The sequence below is a fragment of the Boleophthalmus pectinirostris genome, unplaced genomic scaffold (assembly GCF_026225935.1).
Source record: "Boleophthalmus pectinirostris isolate CB_2022bp ecotype Guang Dong unplaced genomic scaffold, ASM2622593v1 HiC_scaffold_20, whole genome shotgun sequence".
Classification (NCBI taxonomy): domain Eukaryota; kingdom Metazoa; phylum Chordata; class Actinopteri; order Gobiiformes; family Gobiidae; genus Boleophthalmus; species Boleophthalmus pectinirostris.
Window position 1 is genome coordinate 2,075,141 of NW_026571153.1, and position 23,852 is coordinate 2,098,992.

At 41.1% G+C, this 23,852-nt stretch overlaps 1 protein-coding gene across 2 annotated transcripts; it reads left to right on the plus strand.

Annotated features, from left to right (window-relative positions):
* The first annotated feature begins 4,151 nt into the window (after positions 1–4,151).
* Positions 4,152–22,218, plus strand: mus81 (MUS81 structure-specific endonuclease subunit). Of its 2 annotated transcripts, XM_055156736.1 has the most exons (18): positions 4,152–4,229; positions 5,662–5,812; positions 6,208–6,337; positions 7,685–7,770; positions 7,888–8,019; positions 8,112–8,192; positions 11,662–11,750; positions 13,585–13,649; positions 13,692–13,803; positions 13,897–14,025; positions 14,899–15,029; positions 15,193–15,305; positions 16,563–16,682; positions 19,466–19,561; positions 19,651–19,779; positions 19,925–20,028; positions 21,021–21,104; positions 21,917–22,218. In XM_055156736.1, exons 2-18 carry the CDS (start codon positions 5,672–5,674, stop codon positions 21,981–21,983), a joined length of 1,809 nt encoding a protein of 602 aa, XP_055012711.1. In that variant the 5' UTR covers positions 4,152–4,229; positions 5,662–5,671; the 3' UTR covers positions 21,984–22,218. The 2 variants fall into 2 exon arrangements, with proteins under 2 accessions (XP_055012711.1, XP_055012710.1); XM_055156735.1 differs by having other exon boundaries at positions 13,585–13,803.
* The last annotated feature ends 1,634 nt before the right edge of the window (positions 22,219–23,852 follow it).

Sequence of the window (23,852 nt, forward strand, 5' to 3'; positions counted from 1 at the left end):
TCGATTTGATACGATATATTTCAAACTGATTCGATACGGTTCAATAAAAAATGATTTCTAAATCATGGCTGTGGTACTAAAAGTCTCTGTTAAACCACTTCTTAATCATATTTTACTCATCAAAACGGTGAAAATGTCAAATGTGTCACATAAATGAGTTTCTTTCCTCTGAACAAACAACAAAACTGTAGCAGGAACAAAATAATTTTGTAAAATTTACCAAAAAATACTCTTGTGATATATCGATACAACAGCTCACGATATCAATACTGTTTCACCACATTAAACGATGTGATATCGATATTTCAATATTTTTGCACACCCCTTGTTACCACGGAGACACAAAGCACATTAACAAATACAGATAAAAAAAAGTGTTAAGACTGTCTGAAAACTTCAAGAAAATATACAAAAGTGATTTAAAGAGTATCACAAGAGTATTTTTTGTCATATTTTACTAAATTATTTTGTTACAGCTACAGTTTTGTTGTTTGTTCAGAGGAAGAAAACTCGTTTATGCGACACATTTGACATTTTCACTGTTATAAGGATTAAAATGTTTGTGTTTCATTTGAACTTTGCACAAGAAGAAGTGGTTTAACAAAGACTTTTAGTACCACAGCCACGATATAGAAATGATTTTTTATTGAACCGTATCGAATCAATTTGAAATATATCGTACTGAATCAAAAGCTCACTGTACTTCTTAATGATTCCAGCTCTGGAGTAAACAATAGACAGCTTTATTTTGTTTACAAATATATAATATTAAAATTCCTGAGAGGAGTTTGAGTCATTTTGATAAAGTTGCTGCTCCTGCTGTTTTTGTTCCTTGATTTCGCACATGCTCAGTGCAGCTCCAGTTTTCAGAAATCAGGATTTTGTGTCTGCAGGGCACAGAATCCTGGAGACTCTGAGAAAAACCCAGTTCAGTCTCCTGGTTTCTCATCCAGGAGACTGAACTGAGGACACCGGGTCGACAGGGACACTCACAAGACCAGGAAACTCAAAAAACAAATATTGATATATCGTTTTATCGTTTAATGTGATGATACAGTATCGACATCGTGGGCTGCTGTATCGATATGTCACAAGAGTATTTTTTGGCATATTTTACTACATTATTTTGTTACAGCTACAGTTTTCTTGTTTGTTTAGAGGAAGGAAGCTCATTTATGCGACACATTTCACATTTTCGATGATTAAAATGGGCGTGTTTTAAAAGAATTTTGCACAAGAAGAAGTCGTCTAACCAGAGTCGAAGCGAGTCATCCGTCCCCGAGCGATGGAAATGTGGAAACCTAGGACCAGGGGGAGATTCCAGAGACGCCTACGATGAACGACTCCAACGAACGCCGCTGTGGCCGAATGCTGCCTGAACTTTTGAGAGGAGCTTTTTTGGAAGCTGTTGAGGAAAACAACAAATACAAATACACTTGAAACTAAATTAAAGTCCAGATAATTTACTTAATCCAATATTAGAAAGTCACACATGTACAAGGAGTCTGTCCGACTTTCCCACGCAGATACTCAACGTTTACACCTGTACAATGACTTTTATACACAAACTATACTCAGTGTTGGGGAGTAACAGATTACATGTACTGGAGTAATCAGAGTACAAATGATGAGTAACTGTATTCAGTTACAGTTACTGTTTCAGTGAGTGGGAATTGGATTACAGTTACTTTGTTGAAATAAATGGATTACACAGAGGGATTTTACTGTTTTCACATTTTGGGCTAAACCAGGACTAAACCAGGTCTAAACCAGGTCTAAACTAGATCTAAACCCGAACTAAACTAGGTCTAAACCAGGACTAAACCAGGTCTAAACCAGGACTAAACCAGGTCTAAACCAGGACTAAACCGGGTCTAAACCGGGTCTAAACCAGGACTAAACCAGGTCTAAACCAGGTCTAAACCAGGACTAAACCGGGTCTAAACCAGGTCTAAACCAGGACTAAACCAGGTCTAAACCAGGACTGAACCAGGACTAATCCAGGACTAAAACAGGTCTAAACCAGGTCTAAACCAGAACTAAACCAGGTCTAAACCAGGTCTAAACCAGGACTAAACCAGGACTAAACCAGGACTAAACCAGGTCTAAACCAGGTCTAAACCAGGACTAAACCGGGTCTAAACCGGGTCTAAACCAGGACTAAACCAGGTCTAAACCAGGACTAAACTAAATCTAAACCAGGACTAAACCAGGTCTAAACTAGGTCTAAACCAGGACTAAACCAGGTCTAAACTAGATCTAAACCCGAACTAAACCAGATATAAACCAGGTCTAAACTAGATCTAAACCAGGTCTAAACCAGAACTAAACCAGGTCTAAACATTATTTTTATTTTCTTTTAGCAGATAAAACAAAACTTCTCATGTTCAGATCCTCGTCTTTGTTTCTCTACAGTAAAACAAAAGTCTGTTCGTGGAGACTTGAACTCAACAGACAATTTGAAGAAAACAAACAAGAATTTTCAGGATGCGGTCGTTAAATCCATGTCATTTTAAAAAAGCACGACAATATCAAATTATCCAAAGTATTCAGATTACATTACTCACTTTAAGTAATATAATGGATTATGTTACAAACTACATTCTGGGTTGTATAATCTGTAATGATCTGTATTGTCGCACAGTCCAATCAGACTCCGTCCGGGGGTTTTATCTGTCCAACAAGTCATGACATCATCCCTATCAGTGGTTCTTGTCCTGATTAATTAGTTTGCTATTAGATAAATTGGAATATCATGCGTTTATCTTGACGTGTATCTATGAGTCTCATAACTGTGATCACAGCCCTCATCTTCAAATGACCTCGATACAATAACGAACCATAGAAGTGATTAAACAAAATAGTTAAGCCTAGTTATTTATCCCAACAGAGCTACGGTACTGGGTCTAACAACGACTTTTAGTGTCACACACATGATTTTGCCTTTATTTTTTATTGGACCGTATTGAATCCAATCCAAATTGCTCTAAATCGAGGCGTGTATCGTATCAACAACTTTCTTCTCTGTACTACACACACCGTCCCTAACCCCCCCCCTTTATTTATTTGTATTATTTTCATCATTTTTATTATCATTATTATTATTTACTTATTTATTTTATTTATTTATTTATTATTATTTTTTGTATTATTATCATTATTATTATTATTTACTTTTTTTTTATTAATTATTTTTTGTATTATTATTATTATTATTATTATTTACTTATTTATTTTATTTATTTATTTTTATGTATTTATTTTATTTTCTATTTATTTATTTTTTTTGTATGTGTGTTTAGTTAAGTCTGTCTTATTGTGGATGTGCTGGGTATCCAACCCCTTAAATTTGACAAATTATAAATAAAAAACAAACAAACAAACAAACAAAACTTCTTAACGATACCAGCCTTAGCGAGAACTGCTGAATATTCCATCATCAGATGCATGTAGAAAACCCCCAGCGCGATATCACTGTCAAGTATCAACAGACAGCCCGGGTTAAGGATATAAGCATAATTATTGTAACATATTTGGAACAATTTGAGTGATTTATAGAAAGCCAAAATAAAAGTATAGTGTAGCCAAAGCCACTTTCAAGAATAAAGAGAGTTAAAACCAGTGATTTATCCCAGTTTTATACAAGAAATGTCCCAGGTGTCCCTATTTTTGACCAGTTTGATCCCTGCCAACAGCAAAGAAAGGCATAAACTGTCATTTGTTTAGGTAAAATATTATTTATTATTACCAACCACCAAAAACCGCGGGGATGTCCCAGTTTTTTATTTTCAAAATCTGGTCACCTTAAGTCGACCAAAAATATAATTAATCATTTATTTATACTAGTACTTTGTAGATGAGGCATGATATTTTAAACATTTGTTAAAAAAGGAGAGCTAAATTCAACAGAAAGGTTATACAGATAAGGACGAGTGAATCTTGACCGGACAATGTAAAATGTTTATTTTTTTTATCAGCATTTAACCCAAATTAAATACATTACATAAAGCCAGCCTATCGACATTATAAATTATATAAATGAAAAGTATAAAATAAATAAATAAAATAAAACAAAAGCTAGTCCGTCGCTAGCTGGGACAGTTCCGTGGTTGCTAGGTGACGGTTTATTTACTTTCCGGGTCGCCATCTTGTTCCGGTCACGTGTCTGATGTCAACAAAAACTTTCAAAAACGCGGCGCTTCCTCTTTGTGCTGCGGCTCCGTTTACAGGTGAGTTTTGTGGCTGTTTTTACACTAAATGCTTTTATTACGTCCCTTATATTTACTTAAACTCATGTCGATTAAGTTTATGTTCTTGATTTGATGCTAAATGTCGTTTTATTGTGCCAAAGTGACCTGCTATCGAGCTAAGTGGCTAAAAGTTGGTGTTTTTTTGCGTATCCACATTGTTCCACTTTTCTCTTTGGATCGCTGTAAATTGATTCATTGATTCGTTTTTATTTCGAGTTTGTTCCAACAACATATAATAACCCAAACCTATTGATGACTGAGTTTTAAAAAAAAAAATTAAAAAATTCTGTGTTTTTTTTCTGGACATGGATCACAAAACTTTGCAAATATTTACATATAGCAAAAATAATTTACATACTATGCATACTAAAGATTACGGAAGCCTTGAGAGGCAAGAGAGAAAAAAAGAGGCAGGTAATTTGGGCTCTGTTTTCTAAGTGTTTTTTTTTTTTTACCAACTCAAAAAATAAATACATTTTTTTTCTACAAAAAAAAAGTAAAAAAAAAAATTTTTTGAATTTTTTTTGGTTTGTTTTAGAATTTTTATTTATTTATTTATTTTTGTAGAAAAAAAATGTATTTATTTTTTGAGTTGGTGAAAAAAAAAAAAACACTTAGAAAATAGAGCTGTATTATGGTCGTACAAACTATAATAATGATAAAGAACAGAACAGCACAGAAGTTTATTGTTTATGATCGTATCAAACTAAGCAAAATGAATAATAAAATAAGCAAAAATATAATTATTTTTTTCACCAACTCAAAAAATAAATACATTTTTTTCTACAAAAAAAAATTGTAGAAAAAACATTGTAGAATTTTTTATTTTATTTATTTTTTAAGAAAAAAATGTATTTATTTTTTGAGTTGGTGAAAAAAAACAAAAACAAAAAACACTTAGAAAATAGAGCCCAAATGACCTACCTCTTTTTCTTTTTTTTTCTCTTGCCTCTCAGGGCTTCCCTAAAATATAATTTTAACCCAATTTCTTTCTTTTTTTGTTTTGTACTGTATTATGGTCGTACAAACTAATAATAATGATAAAGAAGGCACAGAAGGTTATTGTTTATGATCATATCAAAATGAGCAAAATGAGAATAAATATATATATATATATATATATATATTTTTTTTTAAATGATCGTACAAAGTAAACAGTAATAAGAATGAAAAAAGTAAAGATTTTGGTTTTCGTTTATGGTCGAACAAACTAATAATAATGACAAAGAAGAAAATGTATCGTTTATATTAAAGAAAAGCGTGTGTTTACTTCATAGTCGTGGTTTATTTGTGAAGTCAATGAATGAAGATGAAGATTTGATTTTTATATTGTTTTTTGAAGTGCACTGAGTCAGTCCAAGCTTTGACACGGTTGTTAAGTCATAAGTAAAAGCTCTTGTGTGTTGCTCAGAGGCAGAGTGATGCCCGCCCCGGAGCCGGTTCGTTTGGGGCGGAAGAGACCGGTACCGTCCTGCCCGAACCCGCTGTTCCTCCAGTGGCTCACGGAACTCCGGGACGACGCCAAAGAGAAGGGCCTCAAGATCCACTACACCTACCAGAAGGTGCGTGTACGGTGCTTATGACAGATTTTCGGGGTTTTCTAACTGCTAATGACTTTATTTGGTGAAATAGATTTTTTTTTTTCTCTTTGTTATTTTCTCTGTGTCCCCTGTCCCTGCAGATTTATACAAAACCAGTGATTTGTCCCAGTTTTATTCAAGAAATGTCCCTATTTTTGACCAATTTGATCCCTGCCAACAGTAAAGAGAGACATAAACTGTCATTTATTTTGGTAAAATACAGAAAAGCTGCTTAAAAAACGACCAAAACACAAAGAAAATGTGACTGTACTGACTCACATATTAGTCATGAAAGGGCAGAGTGCAGAACAGTTTTCCTTAATTACTCGTTTCACAATTATTATTATTACCAACCGTTTTTTTTTTTTTTCTTCCAGGCCATAAACTCTCTGAACAAATACCCACTGCCGCTGAAAAACGCCAAAGAAGCAAAAATCCTGCAGAACTTTGGAGACGGGATCTGCAAACTGCTGGACGACCGACTGCAGAAATACTACAGACAGCACGGTACGGTCTGGGTGGACTTAACTCTGCGGTGACATCGGGCTGGGGGTGCTCTGCATGTATGTCTATGGTGCAATGTTCAATGTTACATATTATCAAACACTGCAAAAAAATTAAGATTGTGTGAAAACATAGAACTATAGAAAATATGAAAAAGATTCCATCTGTCTATTCATTTTCTTCCTCTTATCCGTGGCCCGTGGGGGCAGCAGTCTAAGTAGGGATTCCCAGACTTCCTTCACCCCAGACACTTCCTCCAGGTCCTATGGGGGGACGCTGAGGTGTTCCCAGGCCAGCCGAGAGACATAGTACCTCCAGTGTGTCCTGGGTCTCCTCCCGGTGGGACATGAACACCTGAGGGAGACGTCCAGGAGACATCAGAACAGACGTCCTCTCCTCAGACGCTCCTCTCGATGTGGAGGAGCAGTGGCTCTACTCCGAGCTCCTCCCGTGTGACTGAGCTCCTCACTCTGTCTCTAAGGGAGCGCCCAGACGCCCTGCGGAGGAAACTCATTTGTGTCGCTTGTATCGTGATCTCTTTCTTTCGGTCATGATCAGAGCTCATGACCAGAGGTGAGGGGAGGAACGGAGACTGATGATAAATCCAGACTCAGCTCCTCTTCACCACAGCAGTCCGACCGCATCACTGCCGAAATAGATTCAAACAGCACATTTTCAGGAGCGTGTGATCAGTGCGGGCGTTCACGGTCCTGTTCAGGAGTTTGATTTTCAACAAAAATCATGATTGTGACTGATTATATAATTTTCTGATTTGTTCTAACGTCGTTTCCTCGTCACAAACAGACACACTGGAGTTGAGTTTAGTTTCATTCCCACATGTTTCACTCACAAACCCTGCACATTTAGGTTTCTTATTTCTCCTCCCAAACAGAAAACACTCCTTGTTCCACCTTGTGATGTCATCATGTGGTGATACAGGAAGTGCTCCACTGTGTTTTTAAACTCCACAGACCTTCACTAGAATCATTTGGATCATTTCAGCTCTAGAATTGTTGAACTCTACTGAACTAAAGGTAAAAAAAAAGGAGCTGTTCACTTAAAAACTACCACTTCATGACATCACAAGGAGGAACAGAACATTTGGAGCTTTGGAAATGTAGACAGACTCATAATAAAGAGTCACTCAAACATGTGAATGAAACAAAACACAACTCCAGCTCTGATTTTGAAGAGATAACAACTTTATAATACGACTTAAAGCTCATAAGAGTCAGTTTTGCGTAACGTAGGACCACAATATTACTAATAATCAAATTTCCTGATTATTTGAACGTATAATTTTGACAAATATAGAAGTAAAATTCTCTGTTTACTTTTCTCTGTTTTCAGGCCCAGACGCTTCTATTCACATTTTACCAGAAACAGCTCCCCCTGCTGTTCGATTTGACAACAACAACCTGGCCCCAACCAAGAAGGTAAAAAGGAACTGACTGATTTATACAGACAATTAAACAAAACGCAAACTAATTTACCAAAAAAACACACGTCTGATTCTGAGGGTTGGATTGTGAAAAATATTTTGTCTTTCGCAGAAAAGTGTCCCGTCCAATGGTGAGTCGGAGAAAGGAGGAGGAGGAGAACGGAGGAAGAAGAAGAGAGAGTACGTTCCTCAGAAAAGATCAGGAGGATACGCTGTTCTTCTGGCTCTGTACCGCCACTGTCAGGTCAGGAACTCAAACCATCCATCAACCAACAGGGGTGTCAAACATCTGGCCCTCCAAGACCTTTAATCTGGCCCTCGGCTTTTTTCCTTCAGGTGGAGGGCAGCAAAGGTTACATGTTCAAACTGGAGTTACAGACGGAGGCCCAGCCGCTGTGTGACAAATCTTTCTCTGTGGTAAGAACCCAGAACACACGGTCTTATAAATATCCTGCAACTACTTAAAGCTGCATTGTGTAACTTTTCTGGTGGAGGTCTGTCAAAAAAACAAGAAGTTACACAGCGGGGGTTGTCAAAAGTATCAAAAATCAAACCCTAACACTCACTTAAATTATATATTTTTTCGGACTTTAAGTGGCTCCGGAGTCTAAGTCGCATCAGCCGAAAAATGTGTAATGAAGAAGAAAAAACATATATAAGTCGCACTTTTAGGGGGAAATATATTTTATAAAATCAGAGCAGGAGCAGACATTTCCTGTGTAAAGTCAAGTTGTAATAAAAACTAGAAAAGCAGTCAGAGAGCGCAGACCTCCGCCAAGGACTACCCCCATTTTTTATATAAACTGCGATAAAATCAGTCTTCTGGATCAGATCCGGATCAGCCTTTGGAATATGAAAGAGGATCCCATTGTCCATCCCTGAGTCAAATTTCATGGGGTTTGGTCAATAATTAACCGAGATATTGAGAAACAAAATTTTTGGCCCCATTTACCACAATGTTAACTAAAATTTCAAAGTGATCCAGAATCCAGGATTTCTTCCGGATCACCCCCAAAATGAAATCAGTTCTTCCTTTTCACATTTCCAACAAATCCTGAAAATTTCATCAAAATCGGTCCATAACTTTTTGAGTTATGTTGCTAACAAACAAACAAACAAACAAACAAACAAACAAACAAACAAACAGACAAACAAACAAACAAACAAACGCCGGCAAAAACATAACCTCCTTGGCGGAGGTAACAATAGAAGAGAACAACAGACTGTTAACGTCACATATGAGCAGGCCTGTAACGATAATCAATAAATCAATTAATCGTACGATAACTTTTAACGAGCTCGATAACTTTTCCGGTCGCGATAAATTCTGTTTGCATGTTTATTTGTTTTCCTCGCTCTCTCTCGCTCTCAGAGACTGAATGTTAGAAGCTTCTGTCGCTCTGACTCGTCTTTTTTAACAAGTGTAATGACATTTGAACCAACGTGCGCTGAGTTTATCGACACAGCGGATGCGCGTAGACTGAAAGCGCCGCTGTCAGAACCAAAACAGTTCATCTCCGAGCGACAAAACAAGTCACGATGTCGAATCAACACCGGTGAGTGTCACACGTCTCAACAGCCTCGTGCGTCAAATGCAGCGAAACGCAAACGACGAGAAGAAACGTCTCAAACCCCAACAGCCGATATAAACCCAAACCCGAGCGACAGAACAAGCCCCGCCCCCGAGAAAGACCGAAATCCACTGAAATCCCACAAGACACCGACATGACACCAGACAGAACAGAGGCTCCGTCATAACTAAATAACATCCTGTGTCGCGGGTTAAAACGAACATTTAAATGACCAAAATGTCGAGTCTCACAGCAGCAGCCACAGAGACGAGACACAATATTCCAATGTAAATCAGTGACTAAAATCACTTTTAAGGACAATTTTGTTACAGAGACTTAATAATCAATTTTATTTAATGTTTTGGTTGTGTTTGGTTCAACAGTGGTTTATTCAAGTGCATTTTTGTGGACAAGTCCTCGCTGTGAGTCAGACACATGAGGATATTCTTATGTGAACAAGTCTGTTTTATTTAGGCCTGTTGTTTTTGTTTGTCTTACACTTCCTGTGTTAAATGTTCGTTCGTTTATTGATCTTTGAAAGAGTGTATTTGCATTTTTATTCCATGGTCATTATATTAGTTGAAATTGGTCTCAAAATGTCAATATTATCGTTTATCGCAATAAATTCTTGGTTAATTAATCATCCAGCAAAATTTGTTTCCGTTACAGGCCTAAATATGAACAGTTCTTCAGATAAACTATAACATAAATAACAGAACAGAACAGGTTTAACCAAACTCTCCATCTCACTCCAAATCACTAAACCCACTGAATTTACTGAATTCAAGTTTCTCGCTGCTCGATTACTGTTTCCTGCTGCAGATTTCACGACTCGCAGCAGGACAGAGGCTCTTTCTGCAGGAGACATGCGCAGAAAACTGACACACAAGCCTAGAGCCTCTTGTGTCTAAAAAAATTGTCAGTCTAAAAATTTTAATATATAAGTCGTACCCAGAGTTGGGGAGTAACAGATTACAAGTACTGGAGTTACGTAATCAGAGTACAAATTATGAGTAACTGTATTCAGTTACAGTTACTGTTTCAGTGAGTGGTAATTGGATTACAGTTACTTTGGTGAAATAAATGGATTACATGACGGTATTTTCACATTTTGGGCTATATCCCTTTTTTTTTTTTTCTTTTTTTTCCAGTAATTCCACTCATTGCCGGACACTAAACCGGGTCCAAACCAGGTCCAAACCAAGTCTAAACCAGGTCAAACCCAGGTCTAAACCAGGTCCAAACCAAGTCTAAACCAGGTCCAAACCAGGTCCAAACCAAGGTCTAAACCAGGTCTAAAACCAGGTCCAAACCAGGTCCAAACCAGGTCCAAACCAAACCAGGTCCAAACCAGGTCCAAACCAGGTCCAAACCCAGGTCCAAACCAGGTCCAAACCAGGTCTAAACCAGGTCCAAACCAGGTCCAAACCAGGTCCAAACCAGGTCTAAACCAGGTCAAACCCAGGTCTAAACCAGGTCCAAACCCAGGTCTAAACCAGGTCCAAACCAGGTCCAAACCCAGGTCCAAACCAGGTCCAAACCAGGTCCAAACCAGGTCTAAACCAGGTCCAAACCAGGTCTAAACCAGGTCCAAACCCAGGTCCAAACCCAGGTCTAAACCAGGTCCAAACCAGGTCCAAACCAGGTCCAAACCAAGTCCAAACCAGGTAAACCAGGACTAACCAACCAGGACTAAACAGGACTAAAACAGGAAAACAGGACTAAACCAGGACTAAAACAGGATTTAACAGGACTAAACCAGGACTAAACCAGGACTAAAACAGGATTTAACAGGACTAAACCAGGACTAAACCAGGACTAAACAGGATTTAACAGGACTAAACCAGGACTAAAACAGGATTTAACAGGACTAAACCAGGACTAAAACAGGACTAAACAGGACTAAAACAGGATTAAAACAGGACTAAACCAGGACTAACCAGGACTAAAACAGGATTTAACAGGACTAAACCATGCCGATGTCTTTTATCAGACAAAACATCTCATGTGAAGATGTGGTCTTTGCTTCTCTACAGCAAGTCAAGTAATCCAAAGTATTCAGATTACGTTACTCACTTTAAGTAATTTAATGGATTACGTTACAAACTACATTTTGGGGTATGTAATCTGTAATCTGTAGGGGATTACATTTTAAACGTCACCTTCCCAACACTGGTCGTACCGGAGAATAAGTCACAGGAAACACCCAAACCATGAAAAAAAGTGACACTTATAGTCCGAAAAATACAATACCTCTCCTCTTGCGATCTCTCTCACTCTTTTTCTCTTTCTCTCTGTGTGTTTACTTGTTGTAGCCTGATCTGGGCAGTAAGTACACGGCCTGGTCCTCGGTCAGTACTCTGATCCAGAAGAATCTGCTCCTCAAGACTCACAACCCTGCAAGGTACAACAACACAACACCATGTACAACTTAAAGGTTGTATAGAGGATTTTCCAAGGAACGAGAAATCCAGCGACTGTTTGTCCTTTTTCAAATGTTGCTACGTAGAAACGCCTCCTCCCTCCTCCTCCTTACGCCAGAAACAGGTTTGTTTACAGCCGGTGCTGCACATGACTTGTAAACAACTAACTACAGTGTTGGTTAGGCAAGACGGAGAAGTGAGGAGCGGGGGAGCGGGTGTGCGGACATTTCGTGCGCGGACAAGAAGTGAGGAGCAGGGAGAAGAGCGGAGCAGGGAGCAGGGAGAGAGGAGAGAGGAGAGGGGAGGGGGTGCGCGGAGATTCCGTGCCCGGAGAAGTGAGGAGCAGGGGGAAGAGCGGATCGGGCAGCGGGGACAGGAGCAGGAAAGGGGTGCAGAGAAGAGTGCGCGGAGATTCAGTGCGAATGAACTAGCTACAACACGCAGCAGCAAGCGGACTCTTTCTTTGCACTGAAAATTACGTTTTCAGACATAGGATATCGCTTTCGTGTCCTGAAAAACGTTTGTCTAGCTCTTGGAAATAAAGTACGTTTTCATAATAAGCAGAAGTTTCCTGTCCAGGAGTAATTTGTGGACCAGTGCGTCAGTCTTTAGACCCTTCGTCTGCTTCAGTCGCGCGCCATCGCTGGAATGAATCTCAAGAATCACCTTAGTTTGGCTTCGCTGCTTTTCCTCTTGTCTTCTTCTTTCAGCGACCTCAAAAACGGACTTTCTTTTGCGGCGAACTGCTCCTGGATTCTTGTCGCCATTGCAACAAACTTTGTGCGAACTGCGAGGAAGATATAGGTAAAAAAAAGCCGCTAAGAACTGTTGCGTTGGTGGAGTAAACAGCGTCTGTGCGTCTTGCGTCTGTGGACTGCGTGACAGTCGTACGTAAACCACGTACCGGCGGCGCAGGCAAGTCAGTTACACTAGAAACGTAGGGAGTTTGATTGACAGCCTGTCAGCTCACAGATAACGAGGCAGTGTCGTTATCTATTGGCAAATGTTTAGCCCCACCACGTCCAGAGTTGATGAATTTTTATTCTCTTTTTTTTGGTCATCATAATTACAAGGCGACTGCACCTCTATAATCTATCACTGACAATTTGAAACAAAAAAAATCCTCCATACAACCTTTAAAGAGGACGTACTAAGCAAAATCAAGACTTTGTTCCATTTTATAACATTGTTCCTTCATCAAAAACATGTCTGAAAGGTTTTACATGTCATCCATACATGTTTGAGGCATTTAGCGATCTCTCCTAAGCCCTATACATGCATCACAAATTTCGAAGTTCCGGTCATGGCGCAATTCATACTGGGAACGATCCTCCGAAAAAGTGAACATCAAACCTCCACGTTTGTTGTTCGCGGGGGTTTCGTCAGAGGATCGCGGACGCCGACGGTGCTGTGACGGCTCTCTGGAGGGGGAGTGACTCGGCGCAGAGAGCAAGGGGAGCTGAGACTCTGAGCGTCAAAAACAAAAGTGGCGATTTTGGGCGAATATAACATTTTCAAAACAAAAAAAGGAACATGGTGACCTAAATATGCTACAGTTAAAAACCCAGAGAAGTAAAATAACCCCGTAAGTTACATTTGCCACGTTTAATTCTGAATAAAAATAATTAATTTCTGAATAAAAATGAATTCTGTTTAAGCAGTTTAACACGGAAACAACAATTCAACATTATTATTTCCATGTAAACTCCAAGGAGAATATTTTAATTACGAACTGTTTAATTCAGAACTGTTAAATCATAATGATAATAAGTGCAGTGTCAGTTTGAACATTCTGGATTTATCTCTTTTTTTCAGATATTCTTTGACGGACGAGGGGAAGGCTTTGGCCGAGCGTCTGGACTCAGCGGAGAGACGAGGAGGAGGAGGAGGAGGAGAGGGTCATAAAGGAAAGGAGGAAGAGAGAGGAGGAGGAGGAGAGAAGGTCCCACACAGAGACGCAGACGCAGCAGAGGAGGACGAGGAGGCGCTGGATCTGACTCAGAGCGACGAAGAGGAGACTGAAGATGAAGTGACGTGAGTTTAAAATGAAAAGTAAAAAAAATATATACACGACCGACCGCTCCGTGAAATGAAACCGCTGTCCTCTGTTTCTTTTTTTCGTTTTAGCGCCGCAGACAAACCCGGTGCAGCTCCAGAGCCCAGACCCCGGGACCTCCAGCCCAAAGACCCGGACCGGTGCCTGCTTCCCGGGTCCTACGAGATCCTTCTGTGCGTGGACTTCATCGAGACCACGGGGTAAGACGACGAGCGGAAGTGAGCGCGATCCCAGAAATCTTAACTTAAATCCAGTAAAACGTCTTTTTCTCCACAAATGCACAAAGCTCTTCTCTCCCAACATTTTTCATAAACAAAATCTGTATTAAAAAAAAAAAAAAAAGTAGGCCAAAGTACATCCATCCCCGTCTCCATGTTTCTTTTGTTTTATTTTTATTTTATTTTTTAAATTTTATTTAAATTTTGAAATTATTGCCATGGTCGTGGTTGACTGCTCTTGTGGCTGACTGGCTGGCACACTGAGCTGTTTGATTTTATTTTATTATTTATTCATTTATTTATTTTATTTTTTATTTTTATTTTATTTATTATTATTTATTATATTTTTATTATTATTTATTTATATTATTTTATTATTATTATTTAATTAATTTATTTAATTTATTTTACATTTATGTTAAATTTTTACCTTAAATAATTGGAAACTAAGAAGTGCAGCGGTGTAGTTCAAAGGAGGGACGTTAAGGACTATTGGATTTTGTGCTTTGAGCTTTTTTTTCCCCTGTATCCATGGCGACCCTGCCTCGAGCTCTGAAATGTTACAGATTTTCTACACCGAATGTGACAGAAGATGTTCCAGAGGGAATGGAGAGCAAGGAGAGAGAATATCCAGTACACATACACTTTTGTCCTGAGGGTGGTTACTCTCCTCTCACACTGGGCTGACACAGATTCGGTGACTCCGCCTGTTGAACTGAGACTTTAGTTTGAGCTTTTTTTTATTATTCTTGTGTTGTTACTGTTGTGTGTGTTTAAACTGTCTCTGTGGGACCAGCGCAGCGACACAGATCACACTGAGCTCATAGAAACTCGTGTATTTGTGTGTTTGTTCAGTGGGGGAAACGTCCAGTGTAAACAGGAGCTGGTGAAGGAGCTGCAGAGAAACGGAGTGAACTTCGACGTGCGGAAGTTAAACGTGGGCGACTTCCTGTGGGTCGCCCGAGAGAAGAAGGAGCCAGTGCCAGGTCAGAGTGGGATTACAGTAACTCTCATAGATACTGTCACAATACTCTTAACAACTCTGTCTCGATACTGTCAACAAAATCATTCTGCAGACTCTGTGCTGTGGGACAAGATCAAACTAAATGCTTCTAGTTCATGTATCTGTGTGTTGGTTTGTGCTCGTAGGTCAGCTGAGGGCCCCGTGTGGCCGGGAGCTGGTACTCGATTACATCGTGGAGAGGAAGAGGATCGACGATTTGTGCGGCAGCATCATCGACGGACGATTCAGAGAACAGAAGGTACAGAGCTGCTCTTAAAGGGACACGACGCACCCGACTTTCATGTAATAAAGTATTATCAGTTCTGTCCTCCTCACATGGAGGAGCTCAGAGTAGAGCCGCTGCTCCTCCACGTGGAGAGGAGAGTCTGAGGGGAGGACGTCTCTTCTGATGCCTCCTGGACGTCTCCCTCAGGAGGTGTTCATGTCCCACCAGGAGGAGGACACACTGGAGGGACTAAGTCTACGTTCAGACTGCAGGGTTTAACGCTCAATTCCGATTTTTTTGTGAAATCCGATGTTTTTTCGAGGTCGTTCACATTTCCAGTTAAATGTGACTTGTATGTGACTCCAGTGTGAACATTAAACGGCCCAAAAGTGTCCCACATGTGACACTGGAGACACGACGACGTCAACCGCAGCGAGCGTCTCTGTGTTTACAGAAGTTGTCCAAACATGGACGCAGCATCGAGCACCTGGAGATTTTAAAGTTCCTCTCGTACCGGAGCCAGAACATGAACAACTTACTTGTTTTAAGGAGGAGATTGAGAAGGAGAAGGACGAGGTTTTTGGTCGTGGTGTTTTGTGGTTCAGTCCGTTGAAAGGAACGTGTGGATGTGGAGACGGAGCCAAGAGTGGTGAGTGGAGATGTGCTTCACTTCAGTCACACAGAGTTCATTAACAATTTTCTCCTACTTCAGCGCAGAATAGTGACGTTTGTGTCTTGTTGATAACGTGTAGGTGGATGAATGCACTTTGTCCGTTCACACTGAAGTCACATGTTAAAGATCAGATATGTATCAGTTTCAGGAGCACATATCCAAGTGTCCTGGGTCACATTTGAAAAAATCTGATCTGTGTGGTTCAGACTGACATTAAAAGATCAGATACAGGAACATAGAGGCAAAAAATCTGATTTGGGTCACTTCAGGCTGCAGTCTGAACGCAGCTTATGTCTCACCTCAGGTCCCACCAGAGGAGCTGGAGGAAGTGTCTGGGGTGAGGAAGTCTGGGAGTCCCTCCTCAGACTCGACCCCATAACTGAGTCATGAATAGATGAATGAATCATTGGAGTCACAGTGCAGACGCCCAGAGCTCTTTACAGCTCTATTCTTTCACTCCACACTCAGCGGTGTTAAGATCCCACTGTCGCCGCAGCTGCCCTGGGGCAGACTGGCAGAGGTGCGGCTGCCAGTCTGCACCATCGGCCTCTTTCATAAATCGTACATAAATAGTTGTGCTGTTTCCTCTCACTGTGCTGTCGTGTTGGTTTGTGCAGTTCCGTCTGAAGCGCTGTGGTCTGAGGAGGCCTGTGTACCTGGTGGAGGAGTGTGGAGCCGCCGCAGCTCACCTCAGTTTACCTGAGTCCACCCTGCAGCAGGCCATCGTCAACACACAGGTGAGTCGAGTCAACACACAGGTGAGTCGAGTCCACCCTGCAGCAGGCCATCGTCAACACACAGGTGAGTCGAGTCAACACACAGGTGAGTCGAGTCAACACCACAGGTGAGTCGAGTCCACCCTGCAGCAGGCCATCGTCAACACACAGGTGAGTCGAGTCAAGTCACACAGGTGAGTCGAGTCCACCCTGCAGCAGGCCAGTCAGTCGAGTCAACACACAGGTGAGTCGAGTCAACACACAGGTGAGTCGAGTCCACCCTGCAGCAGGCCATCGTCAACACACAGGTGAGTCGAGTCAACACACAGGTGAGTCGAGTCAACACACAGGTGAGTCGAGTCCACCCTGCAGCAGGCCATCGTCAACACACAGGTGAGTCGAGTCAACACACAGGTGAGTCGAGTCAACACACAGGTGAGTCGAGTCCACCCTGCAGCAGGCCATCGTCAACACACAGGTGAGTCGAGTCAACACACAGGTGAGTCGAGTCAACACCACAGGTGAGTCGAGTCCACCCTGCAGCAGGCCATCGTCAACACACAGGTGAGTCGAGTCAACACACAGGTGAGTCGAGTCCACCCTGCAGCAGGCCATCGTCAACACACAGGTGAGTCGAGTCAACACACAGGTGAGTCGAGTCCACCCTGCAGCAGGCCATCGTCAACACACAGGTGAGTCGAGTCAACACACAGGTGAGTCGAGTCAACACACAGGTGAGTCGAGTCCACCCTGCAGCAGGCCATCGTCAACACACAGGTGAGTCGAGTCAACACACAGGTGAGTCGAGTCCACCCTGCAGCAGGCCATCGTCAACACACAGGTGAGTCGAGTCAACACACAGGTGAGTCGAGTCCACCCTGCAGCAGGCCATCGTCAACACACAGGTGAGTCGAGTCAACACACAGGTGAGTCGAGTCCACCCTGCAGCAGGCCATCGTCAACACACAGGTGAGTCGAGTCGTCAACACACAGGTGAGTCGAGTCCACCCTGCAGCAGGCCATCGTCAACACACAGGTGAGTCGAGTCAACACACAGGTGAGTCGAGTCCACCCTGCAGCAGGCCATCGTCAACACACAGGTGAGTCGAGTCGTCAACACACAGGTGAGTCGAGTCGTCAACACACAGGTGAGTCGAGTCTACAACACACAGGTGAGTCTAGTCTACAACACACAGGTGAGTCTAGTCTACAACACACAGGTGAGTCTAGTCGTACCACACACACAGGTGAGTCTAGTCGTCAACACACAGGTGAGTCTAGTCGTCAAACACACAGGTGAGTCTAGTCGTCAACACACAGGTTGAGTCTAGTCGTCAACACACAGGTGAGTCTAGTCGTCAACACACAGGTGAGTCTAGTCGTCAACACACAGGTGAGTCTAGTCGTCAACACACAGGTGAGTCTAGTCGTCAACACACAGGTGAGTCTAGTCGTCAACACACAGGTGAGTCTAGTCGTCAACACACAGGTGAGTCTAGTCGTCAACACACAGGTGAGAGAGAGAAAGATATAGTCCATAGTCAAACTCATTTTGTTCCGGGGTCGTGTCCAACCGACTTTGATCCCAAAGTGTCCGGATCAGAAAACTCATGTCATATAAACCCCAAAAATAACAATAAGTTCAAATATTTGTGCAGAGAAACACAAATCTATTACAGAAATCTTTTTTAATTGATGAACTCTTTCTTTTCACAAAATATTATAATATTATGAACAACCTGAAACTTAAAAAAAAAAAATACAATTTCAACACAAAGTTTTTAACATGAACTTGTTTGTAAACAGGAATAAGTCCATTTTTCTTGTAAAATCCTGCACTCGGCTCCACTTTTCTCATGTTGGACATTTTTCTGATGAGGGTGTCACGGTCAACAGTCAAAACGATCGTCCTTTAAGAGCGTTTGGAAAGAGACAAGTCTTCATTTGTGCTGCTCTGGTGGGAGGGGCCACGTACAGAGACGCTGGAGACGCTGCTGTGATAAACACCACAGAAAATTAACAAGATTTTAATAGAAAATATCATTAAATATTTTAGTAGAAAATCAGCCGAGTTCCAGATTAAAGGTCTTGGAGGGCCGGATCCAGCCCCCGGGCCGTATGTTTGACACCCCTGGGTTAAATGATAAAAAGTACCCGCGTACCATCGAGCAAACGAAATCTAACGCTGTGACGTCACGGTTTGTACGAAGTAAAACAAAGTAAAACCGTGTGATGAATCAGGCTGTTTGAGACTTGCAAAACAACTGATTATTGGAAAGTAAAATTATAATTATAATTAGATGTAGACACACGACAGACTTATTATGACCTCCAGAGCTGCTTATATAATGTGTTTGTACTGGGGCAAGAGCATTTTTTTTTTTCAAATATATGCAAGAAAATTTGGTTCTTGAGCCGACCTGACAGAGGGACAGTGGGAGGGGCCACGTACAGAGACGCTGGAGACGCTGCTCTGCTCAGCACCGCAGAAAATTAACAAGATTTTAACAGAAAATATCATTCAAATATTTTAGTAGAAAATCAGTCGAGGGCCAGATTAAAGGTCTTGGAGGGCCGGATTCAGCCCCCGGGCCATATGTTTGACACCCCTGATTTAGACGAATAAGTTCAAAGGTGCTTTGTGTAACTTTTCTGGTGGAGGCTCCGTCAAACGCTTTTCTCCGTGGAGATGTTGTTACTTGGTCTGGATTCGTTTCACGGTGTGTGTGTCTGTGTGTCCACTAGAGGGAGCTACAGTCCGTGTTTTTTCATGTGTTTTTTTTTTTTTTTTTTTTTTGCTGCAGGTGGTGGACGGGTTTTTTGTGAAGCGAGTCCAGGACGTGAGAGAATCTGCCGCGTATCTGACCGTCATGACCAGATACCTGAGCAAACTCTACAAGGTAAAGAGGAAAAGACGAGAGGAGGAGGTCAGGAAGGTCAGAAGGTCAGAAGGTCAGATGTTCTTTTTCTCCCCTTTCCGTTCGTGCAGAATCGTGCTCTGGTGACGCGCTCTCGGGAGCTGGAGGGAGATCTTTCCGAGGACCAGGACGTCGCGGGGAATCCTTCGTGTTCGTTGATTTCGTTCGCCGAGTTCAACCACGGCGCCGTCAAGAACAAGGTGAAGAAAAACAAACACAAACACAAAAACAAAACACACGAGTCCAATATTTCCTGAGGAGGGAGAGGAGACAAATACATAAAAAGTACTACAAAAAGATGTAATAAAACATAAATAAATATAAAGGTGATTCTCTGTGTTTTAGTGTCAGACGGTTCGGGAGGTTTTCGCTCGTCAGCTCATGCAGATCAGCGGATTATCAGGAGACAAAGCAGCCGCCATAATACAAGAATATCCCACTCCTCACAGGTAAAGTACTACAAGTACTACTACTACTACTACTACTACTACTACTACTACTACTACTACTACCCACTCCTCACAGGTAAAGTACTATTACTACAACTACTGTAACATTATTTGAGTGGGACGTGTTGTAGTTCAGGTTAATCAGTTCTTTCAGGTCAGATTGTGTTAAAATTGGGCAAAAATTAAAAAATTTAATTGCATGTTCGAGCGATTAATCGCATGTTATACGCAAAACCAATGAATGAATTAAAAAGTAGAGTATAGCTGCTCTTTTATTGGAAATGTAAATGAAAGAGCCAAACATTTGTTGTACAAACAGTATTTCTTTCACAGGGGAACCTCAGAGTCTTCAAGATGTTCAGTAAAGGCTCAAGAAAAAATACTGAATGGACGTTTGTACTTACTAATATATTTATTGAATATTTTTTATGCTGTGAGTAATGAACACGACACTAGTAATAATTTCTAGATCAATGTTATAAACTTGGACTGATATTTCTTAGGAAACAAAGGGTTAATATAATGGAATGGAAATGGACCAATCACAGTTTTTCTTCCAGTGGAATCTGGGTAAATCAGTGACTCCAGCACTGAACTAAAGAAACAAGCTCAGCTCAGAGCCGGAGCCGCGGCTCGTGGAGGCTCGGGCACGTTGCATCTCACGTGGTCAGAAAAAAGTGTCCAGAAAAGACGTCAAACTTAAAGAAACGCTCGCGGTGGACTTTTTCAAAATAAAAGCCAATGAGAAACAGACGTTTACAATAAAATAAAAAAATTTATACTAAAAACTGCGTTAACGGCGTTAAAATAATTGTCGGCGTTAATGACTTAATTAGTTAACGCAAAGTTAACTCGTTAAGGTGCCCGGCCCTAGTTCAAATGAAACTCAGATTAAAATGACAGAGTTTCAGACAGAGCAGTGCCTCCAGTTAGCGTCACACTCTCAGTTTGTCCTTTTAAAGTGTCTGGTGTTTATCTGCTGTTGGTTTCAGTTTGCTGACGGCGTACGACAGATGCTCCAACGACCTGGAGCGAGAGAAACTTCTGTCTTCGATACGATGTGGAAAACTCAAAAGGTTTGTGACTGTGACGGACGAGTCGAGGTGTGGACACGAGTGTGTGTGTGTGTGTGTGTGTGTGTGTGTGTGTGTGTGTGTGTGTGTGTGTGTGTCACTTTACGAAAAGTCATGTGACCGATACATGGACTGTGTGGTTTGGTGAGTCTTGTGTCGGCTGAGGCTCGTGTGGAGCGAAACATGAGGAGCTCAAATCTGTCACAGTGTCTCTGTTCATCACAGAGAAACAGAAACAGAACACAGCTCTGTTCTGTGTGGCTCAGTTTAATCAGACCCAAGTGCAGCTCAATACAGATTTACTGAAAAAAAATATATTATTTTACTATCATTTTAGTGTCATTTTCAGAAACATTCACGTCGTCATGTGTCACACATTTGCTGATTTTATTGTACAAAAGCTGTGATTTGTTTTAATGAGTTTGCGTCGCCTTCTTGGTCAGTTCTTTCATTTGTTGGAGATCGAGTGTTTGTGTCTGAATGATCGAGTTCTGTTCTGTCAAAGCTTCTGCAGTTCATTTTTAACCCACCAGATGGCGCTACAGAACAAACCAACACAGTGTTGAAGTGTTACACCGTGAGGCTTCATCTGCACAGCACCAGTTTGTTACAATTTAGATTTTTACTTCTATGAAGCAAAAACAAAAAAATATTCAAGTGTCACTTATTATTATAGTTAAAATAGTTTTATGGCCAGAATTTGATTTTTCTTCAGGCTTAAGAAGCACGAGGAAAATGAAATGTGGCCGGTTCATGTTAAAACTTTATTCTTCTTCTGCCTGTGAAACTCAAATCTGTTTTATTTTCATTTTCAGAAACTTGGGTCCAGCTCTGAGTCGAACGGTTTACCAGCTCTACTGCACCAAAGGACCGCTGACCTAGACCAGGACCAGACCGGGACCAAACCAGGACCAAACCAGGACCAAACCAGAAGTCTGGACTCAGGTCTTGATGTGAAGTCTTTGTTTCGTCGTCACTGAAGTCTCTCGGCTCTGAAGTTTCAAACTCCTCACACTTGAATTTTTATTTTGCACGGTGTAAAAATGCTGCTGCTATTTCCATCTCGACTTTTCCTGTTGTAGATTTGTGATCAAAAATAATAAACATTTCATGCCAATTCATCGTTTGAAGTTGATTACGAACAGATTCTTGGTGCGTGTGTTAATCTGATTTCTGAAGAACAATGGCAAACTAATGAGTCATTTTTCTCATTTTGTGTCACGAAATCTTGAAATTACTTTCAGTTTGTCAAGATCATCCACCAAAAAGTTCTTCAAAAACTCAAATCATAAAATATAGAATCTTTAAACTCAATATAAGTTTGTTTTTTTGGGTTAAATAAACTCAAAATAATCACATTTCTCAAAGCAAAACAACTCTCCATCTTTATTCTACAGTGGTCCCTAAATAATAATCACTGATATTTACAAAAAAATACAAAAAAACAAAATAAATTCTGTGGGCGAAACAGCAAAACCAACCAAAGTGCCTTTCGTTTGTCGGCGTCGGGTCAGAATCCGGTTCCACCAAGTCCAGCCCAGATTCCGGCAGATTCCGCTTTTTTTTTTTTCCTCTGCATCTTAAAAAGTCGATAAAACTCAAAAGGTGAACGTTGGCAACAGTGAAGAGCGTTCTGTTCTGTTCTGTTCTGTTCTGTTCCGTTCCGATTTAAACGGCGTCTTTCGTCCTTTTTCGCCGTTTCGAGTTCGGTTTCGGTCGAGCTCCGTCGATGATTCGGAAAAAAAAAAAAAAAAAGAAATCGTATTTATCTCGGAAGTTCATTTCAAAACGCTTCTCTCCGCGGACATTATTGTTATTTCTTGGTCTGGAATGTTCCGCAGTGTGGCTTTAAACCTTTGTATTTTCACGGAGACCAAACCAGGACCGAGTTCCAGGTCAGATCTGTGGAGAGGCGACTCCGCTCACACTCACAATGTCGGTTTTTCTTGGGATTTTTGAGCTGTAAAACTCTGCACCTGTGAGTGAGTAAATGTAAAGTGGAGCTGTTTAAAGTCACACTGCGGAACATTCCAGACAGAGCGATGATGTATCCATAGAAACGAGCAGGTGACAGAGAACAAACAATATAAATATAAAAAAAAACTAAAAATCCTCTTTCTTTAGACAAGCTCCTGTCATTTTCAACATTAAATGGTAGAAATTTATCTTTTTAAAGAACTGTGACCCTCAGTGAACCAGGACTAAACCAGGACTAAACCAGGTCTAAACCAGGTCTAAACCAGGACTAAACCAGGACTAAACCAGGACTAAACCAGGACTAAACCAGGTCTAAACCAGGACTAAACCAGGACTAAACCAGGACTAAACCAGGACTAAACAAACCAGGACTAAACCAGGTCTAAACCAGGACTAAACCAGGACTAAACCAGGTCTAAACCAGGACTAAACCAGGTCTAAACCAGGACTAAACCAGGACTAAACCAGGACTAAACCAGGACTAAACCAGGTCTAAACCAGGTCTAAACCAGGACTAAACCAGGACTAAACCAGGTCTAAACCAGGACTAAACCAGGTCTAAAACCAGGTCTAAACCAGGACTAAACCAGGACTAAACCAGGACTAAACCAGGACTAAACCAGGTCTAAACCAGGTCAAACCAGGACTAAACCAGGACTAAACCAGGACTAAACCAGGTCTAAACCAGGACTAAACCAGGTCTAAACCAGGTCTAAAACCAGGTCTAAACCCAGGACTAAACCAGGACTAAACCAGGACTAAACCAGGACTAAA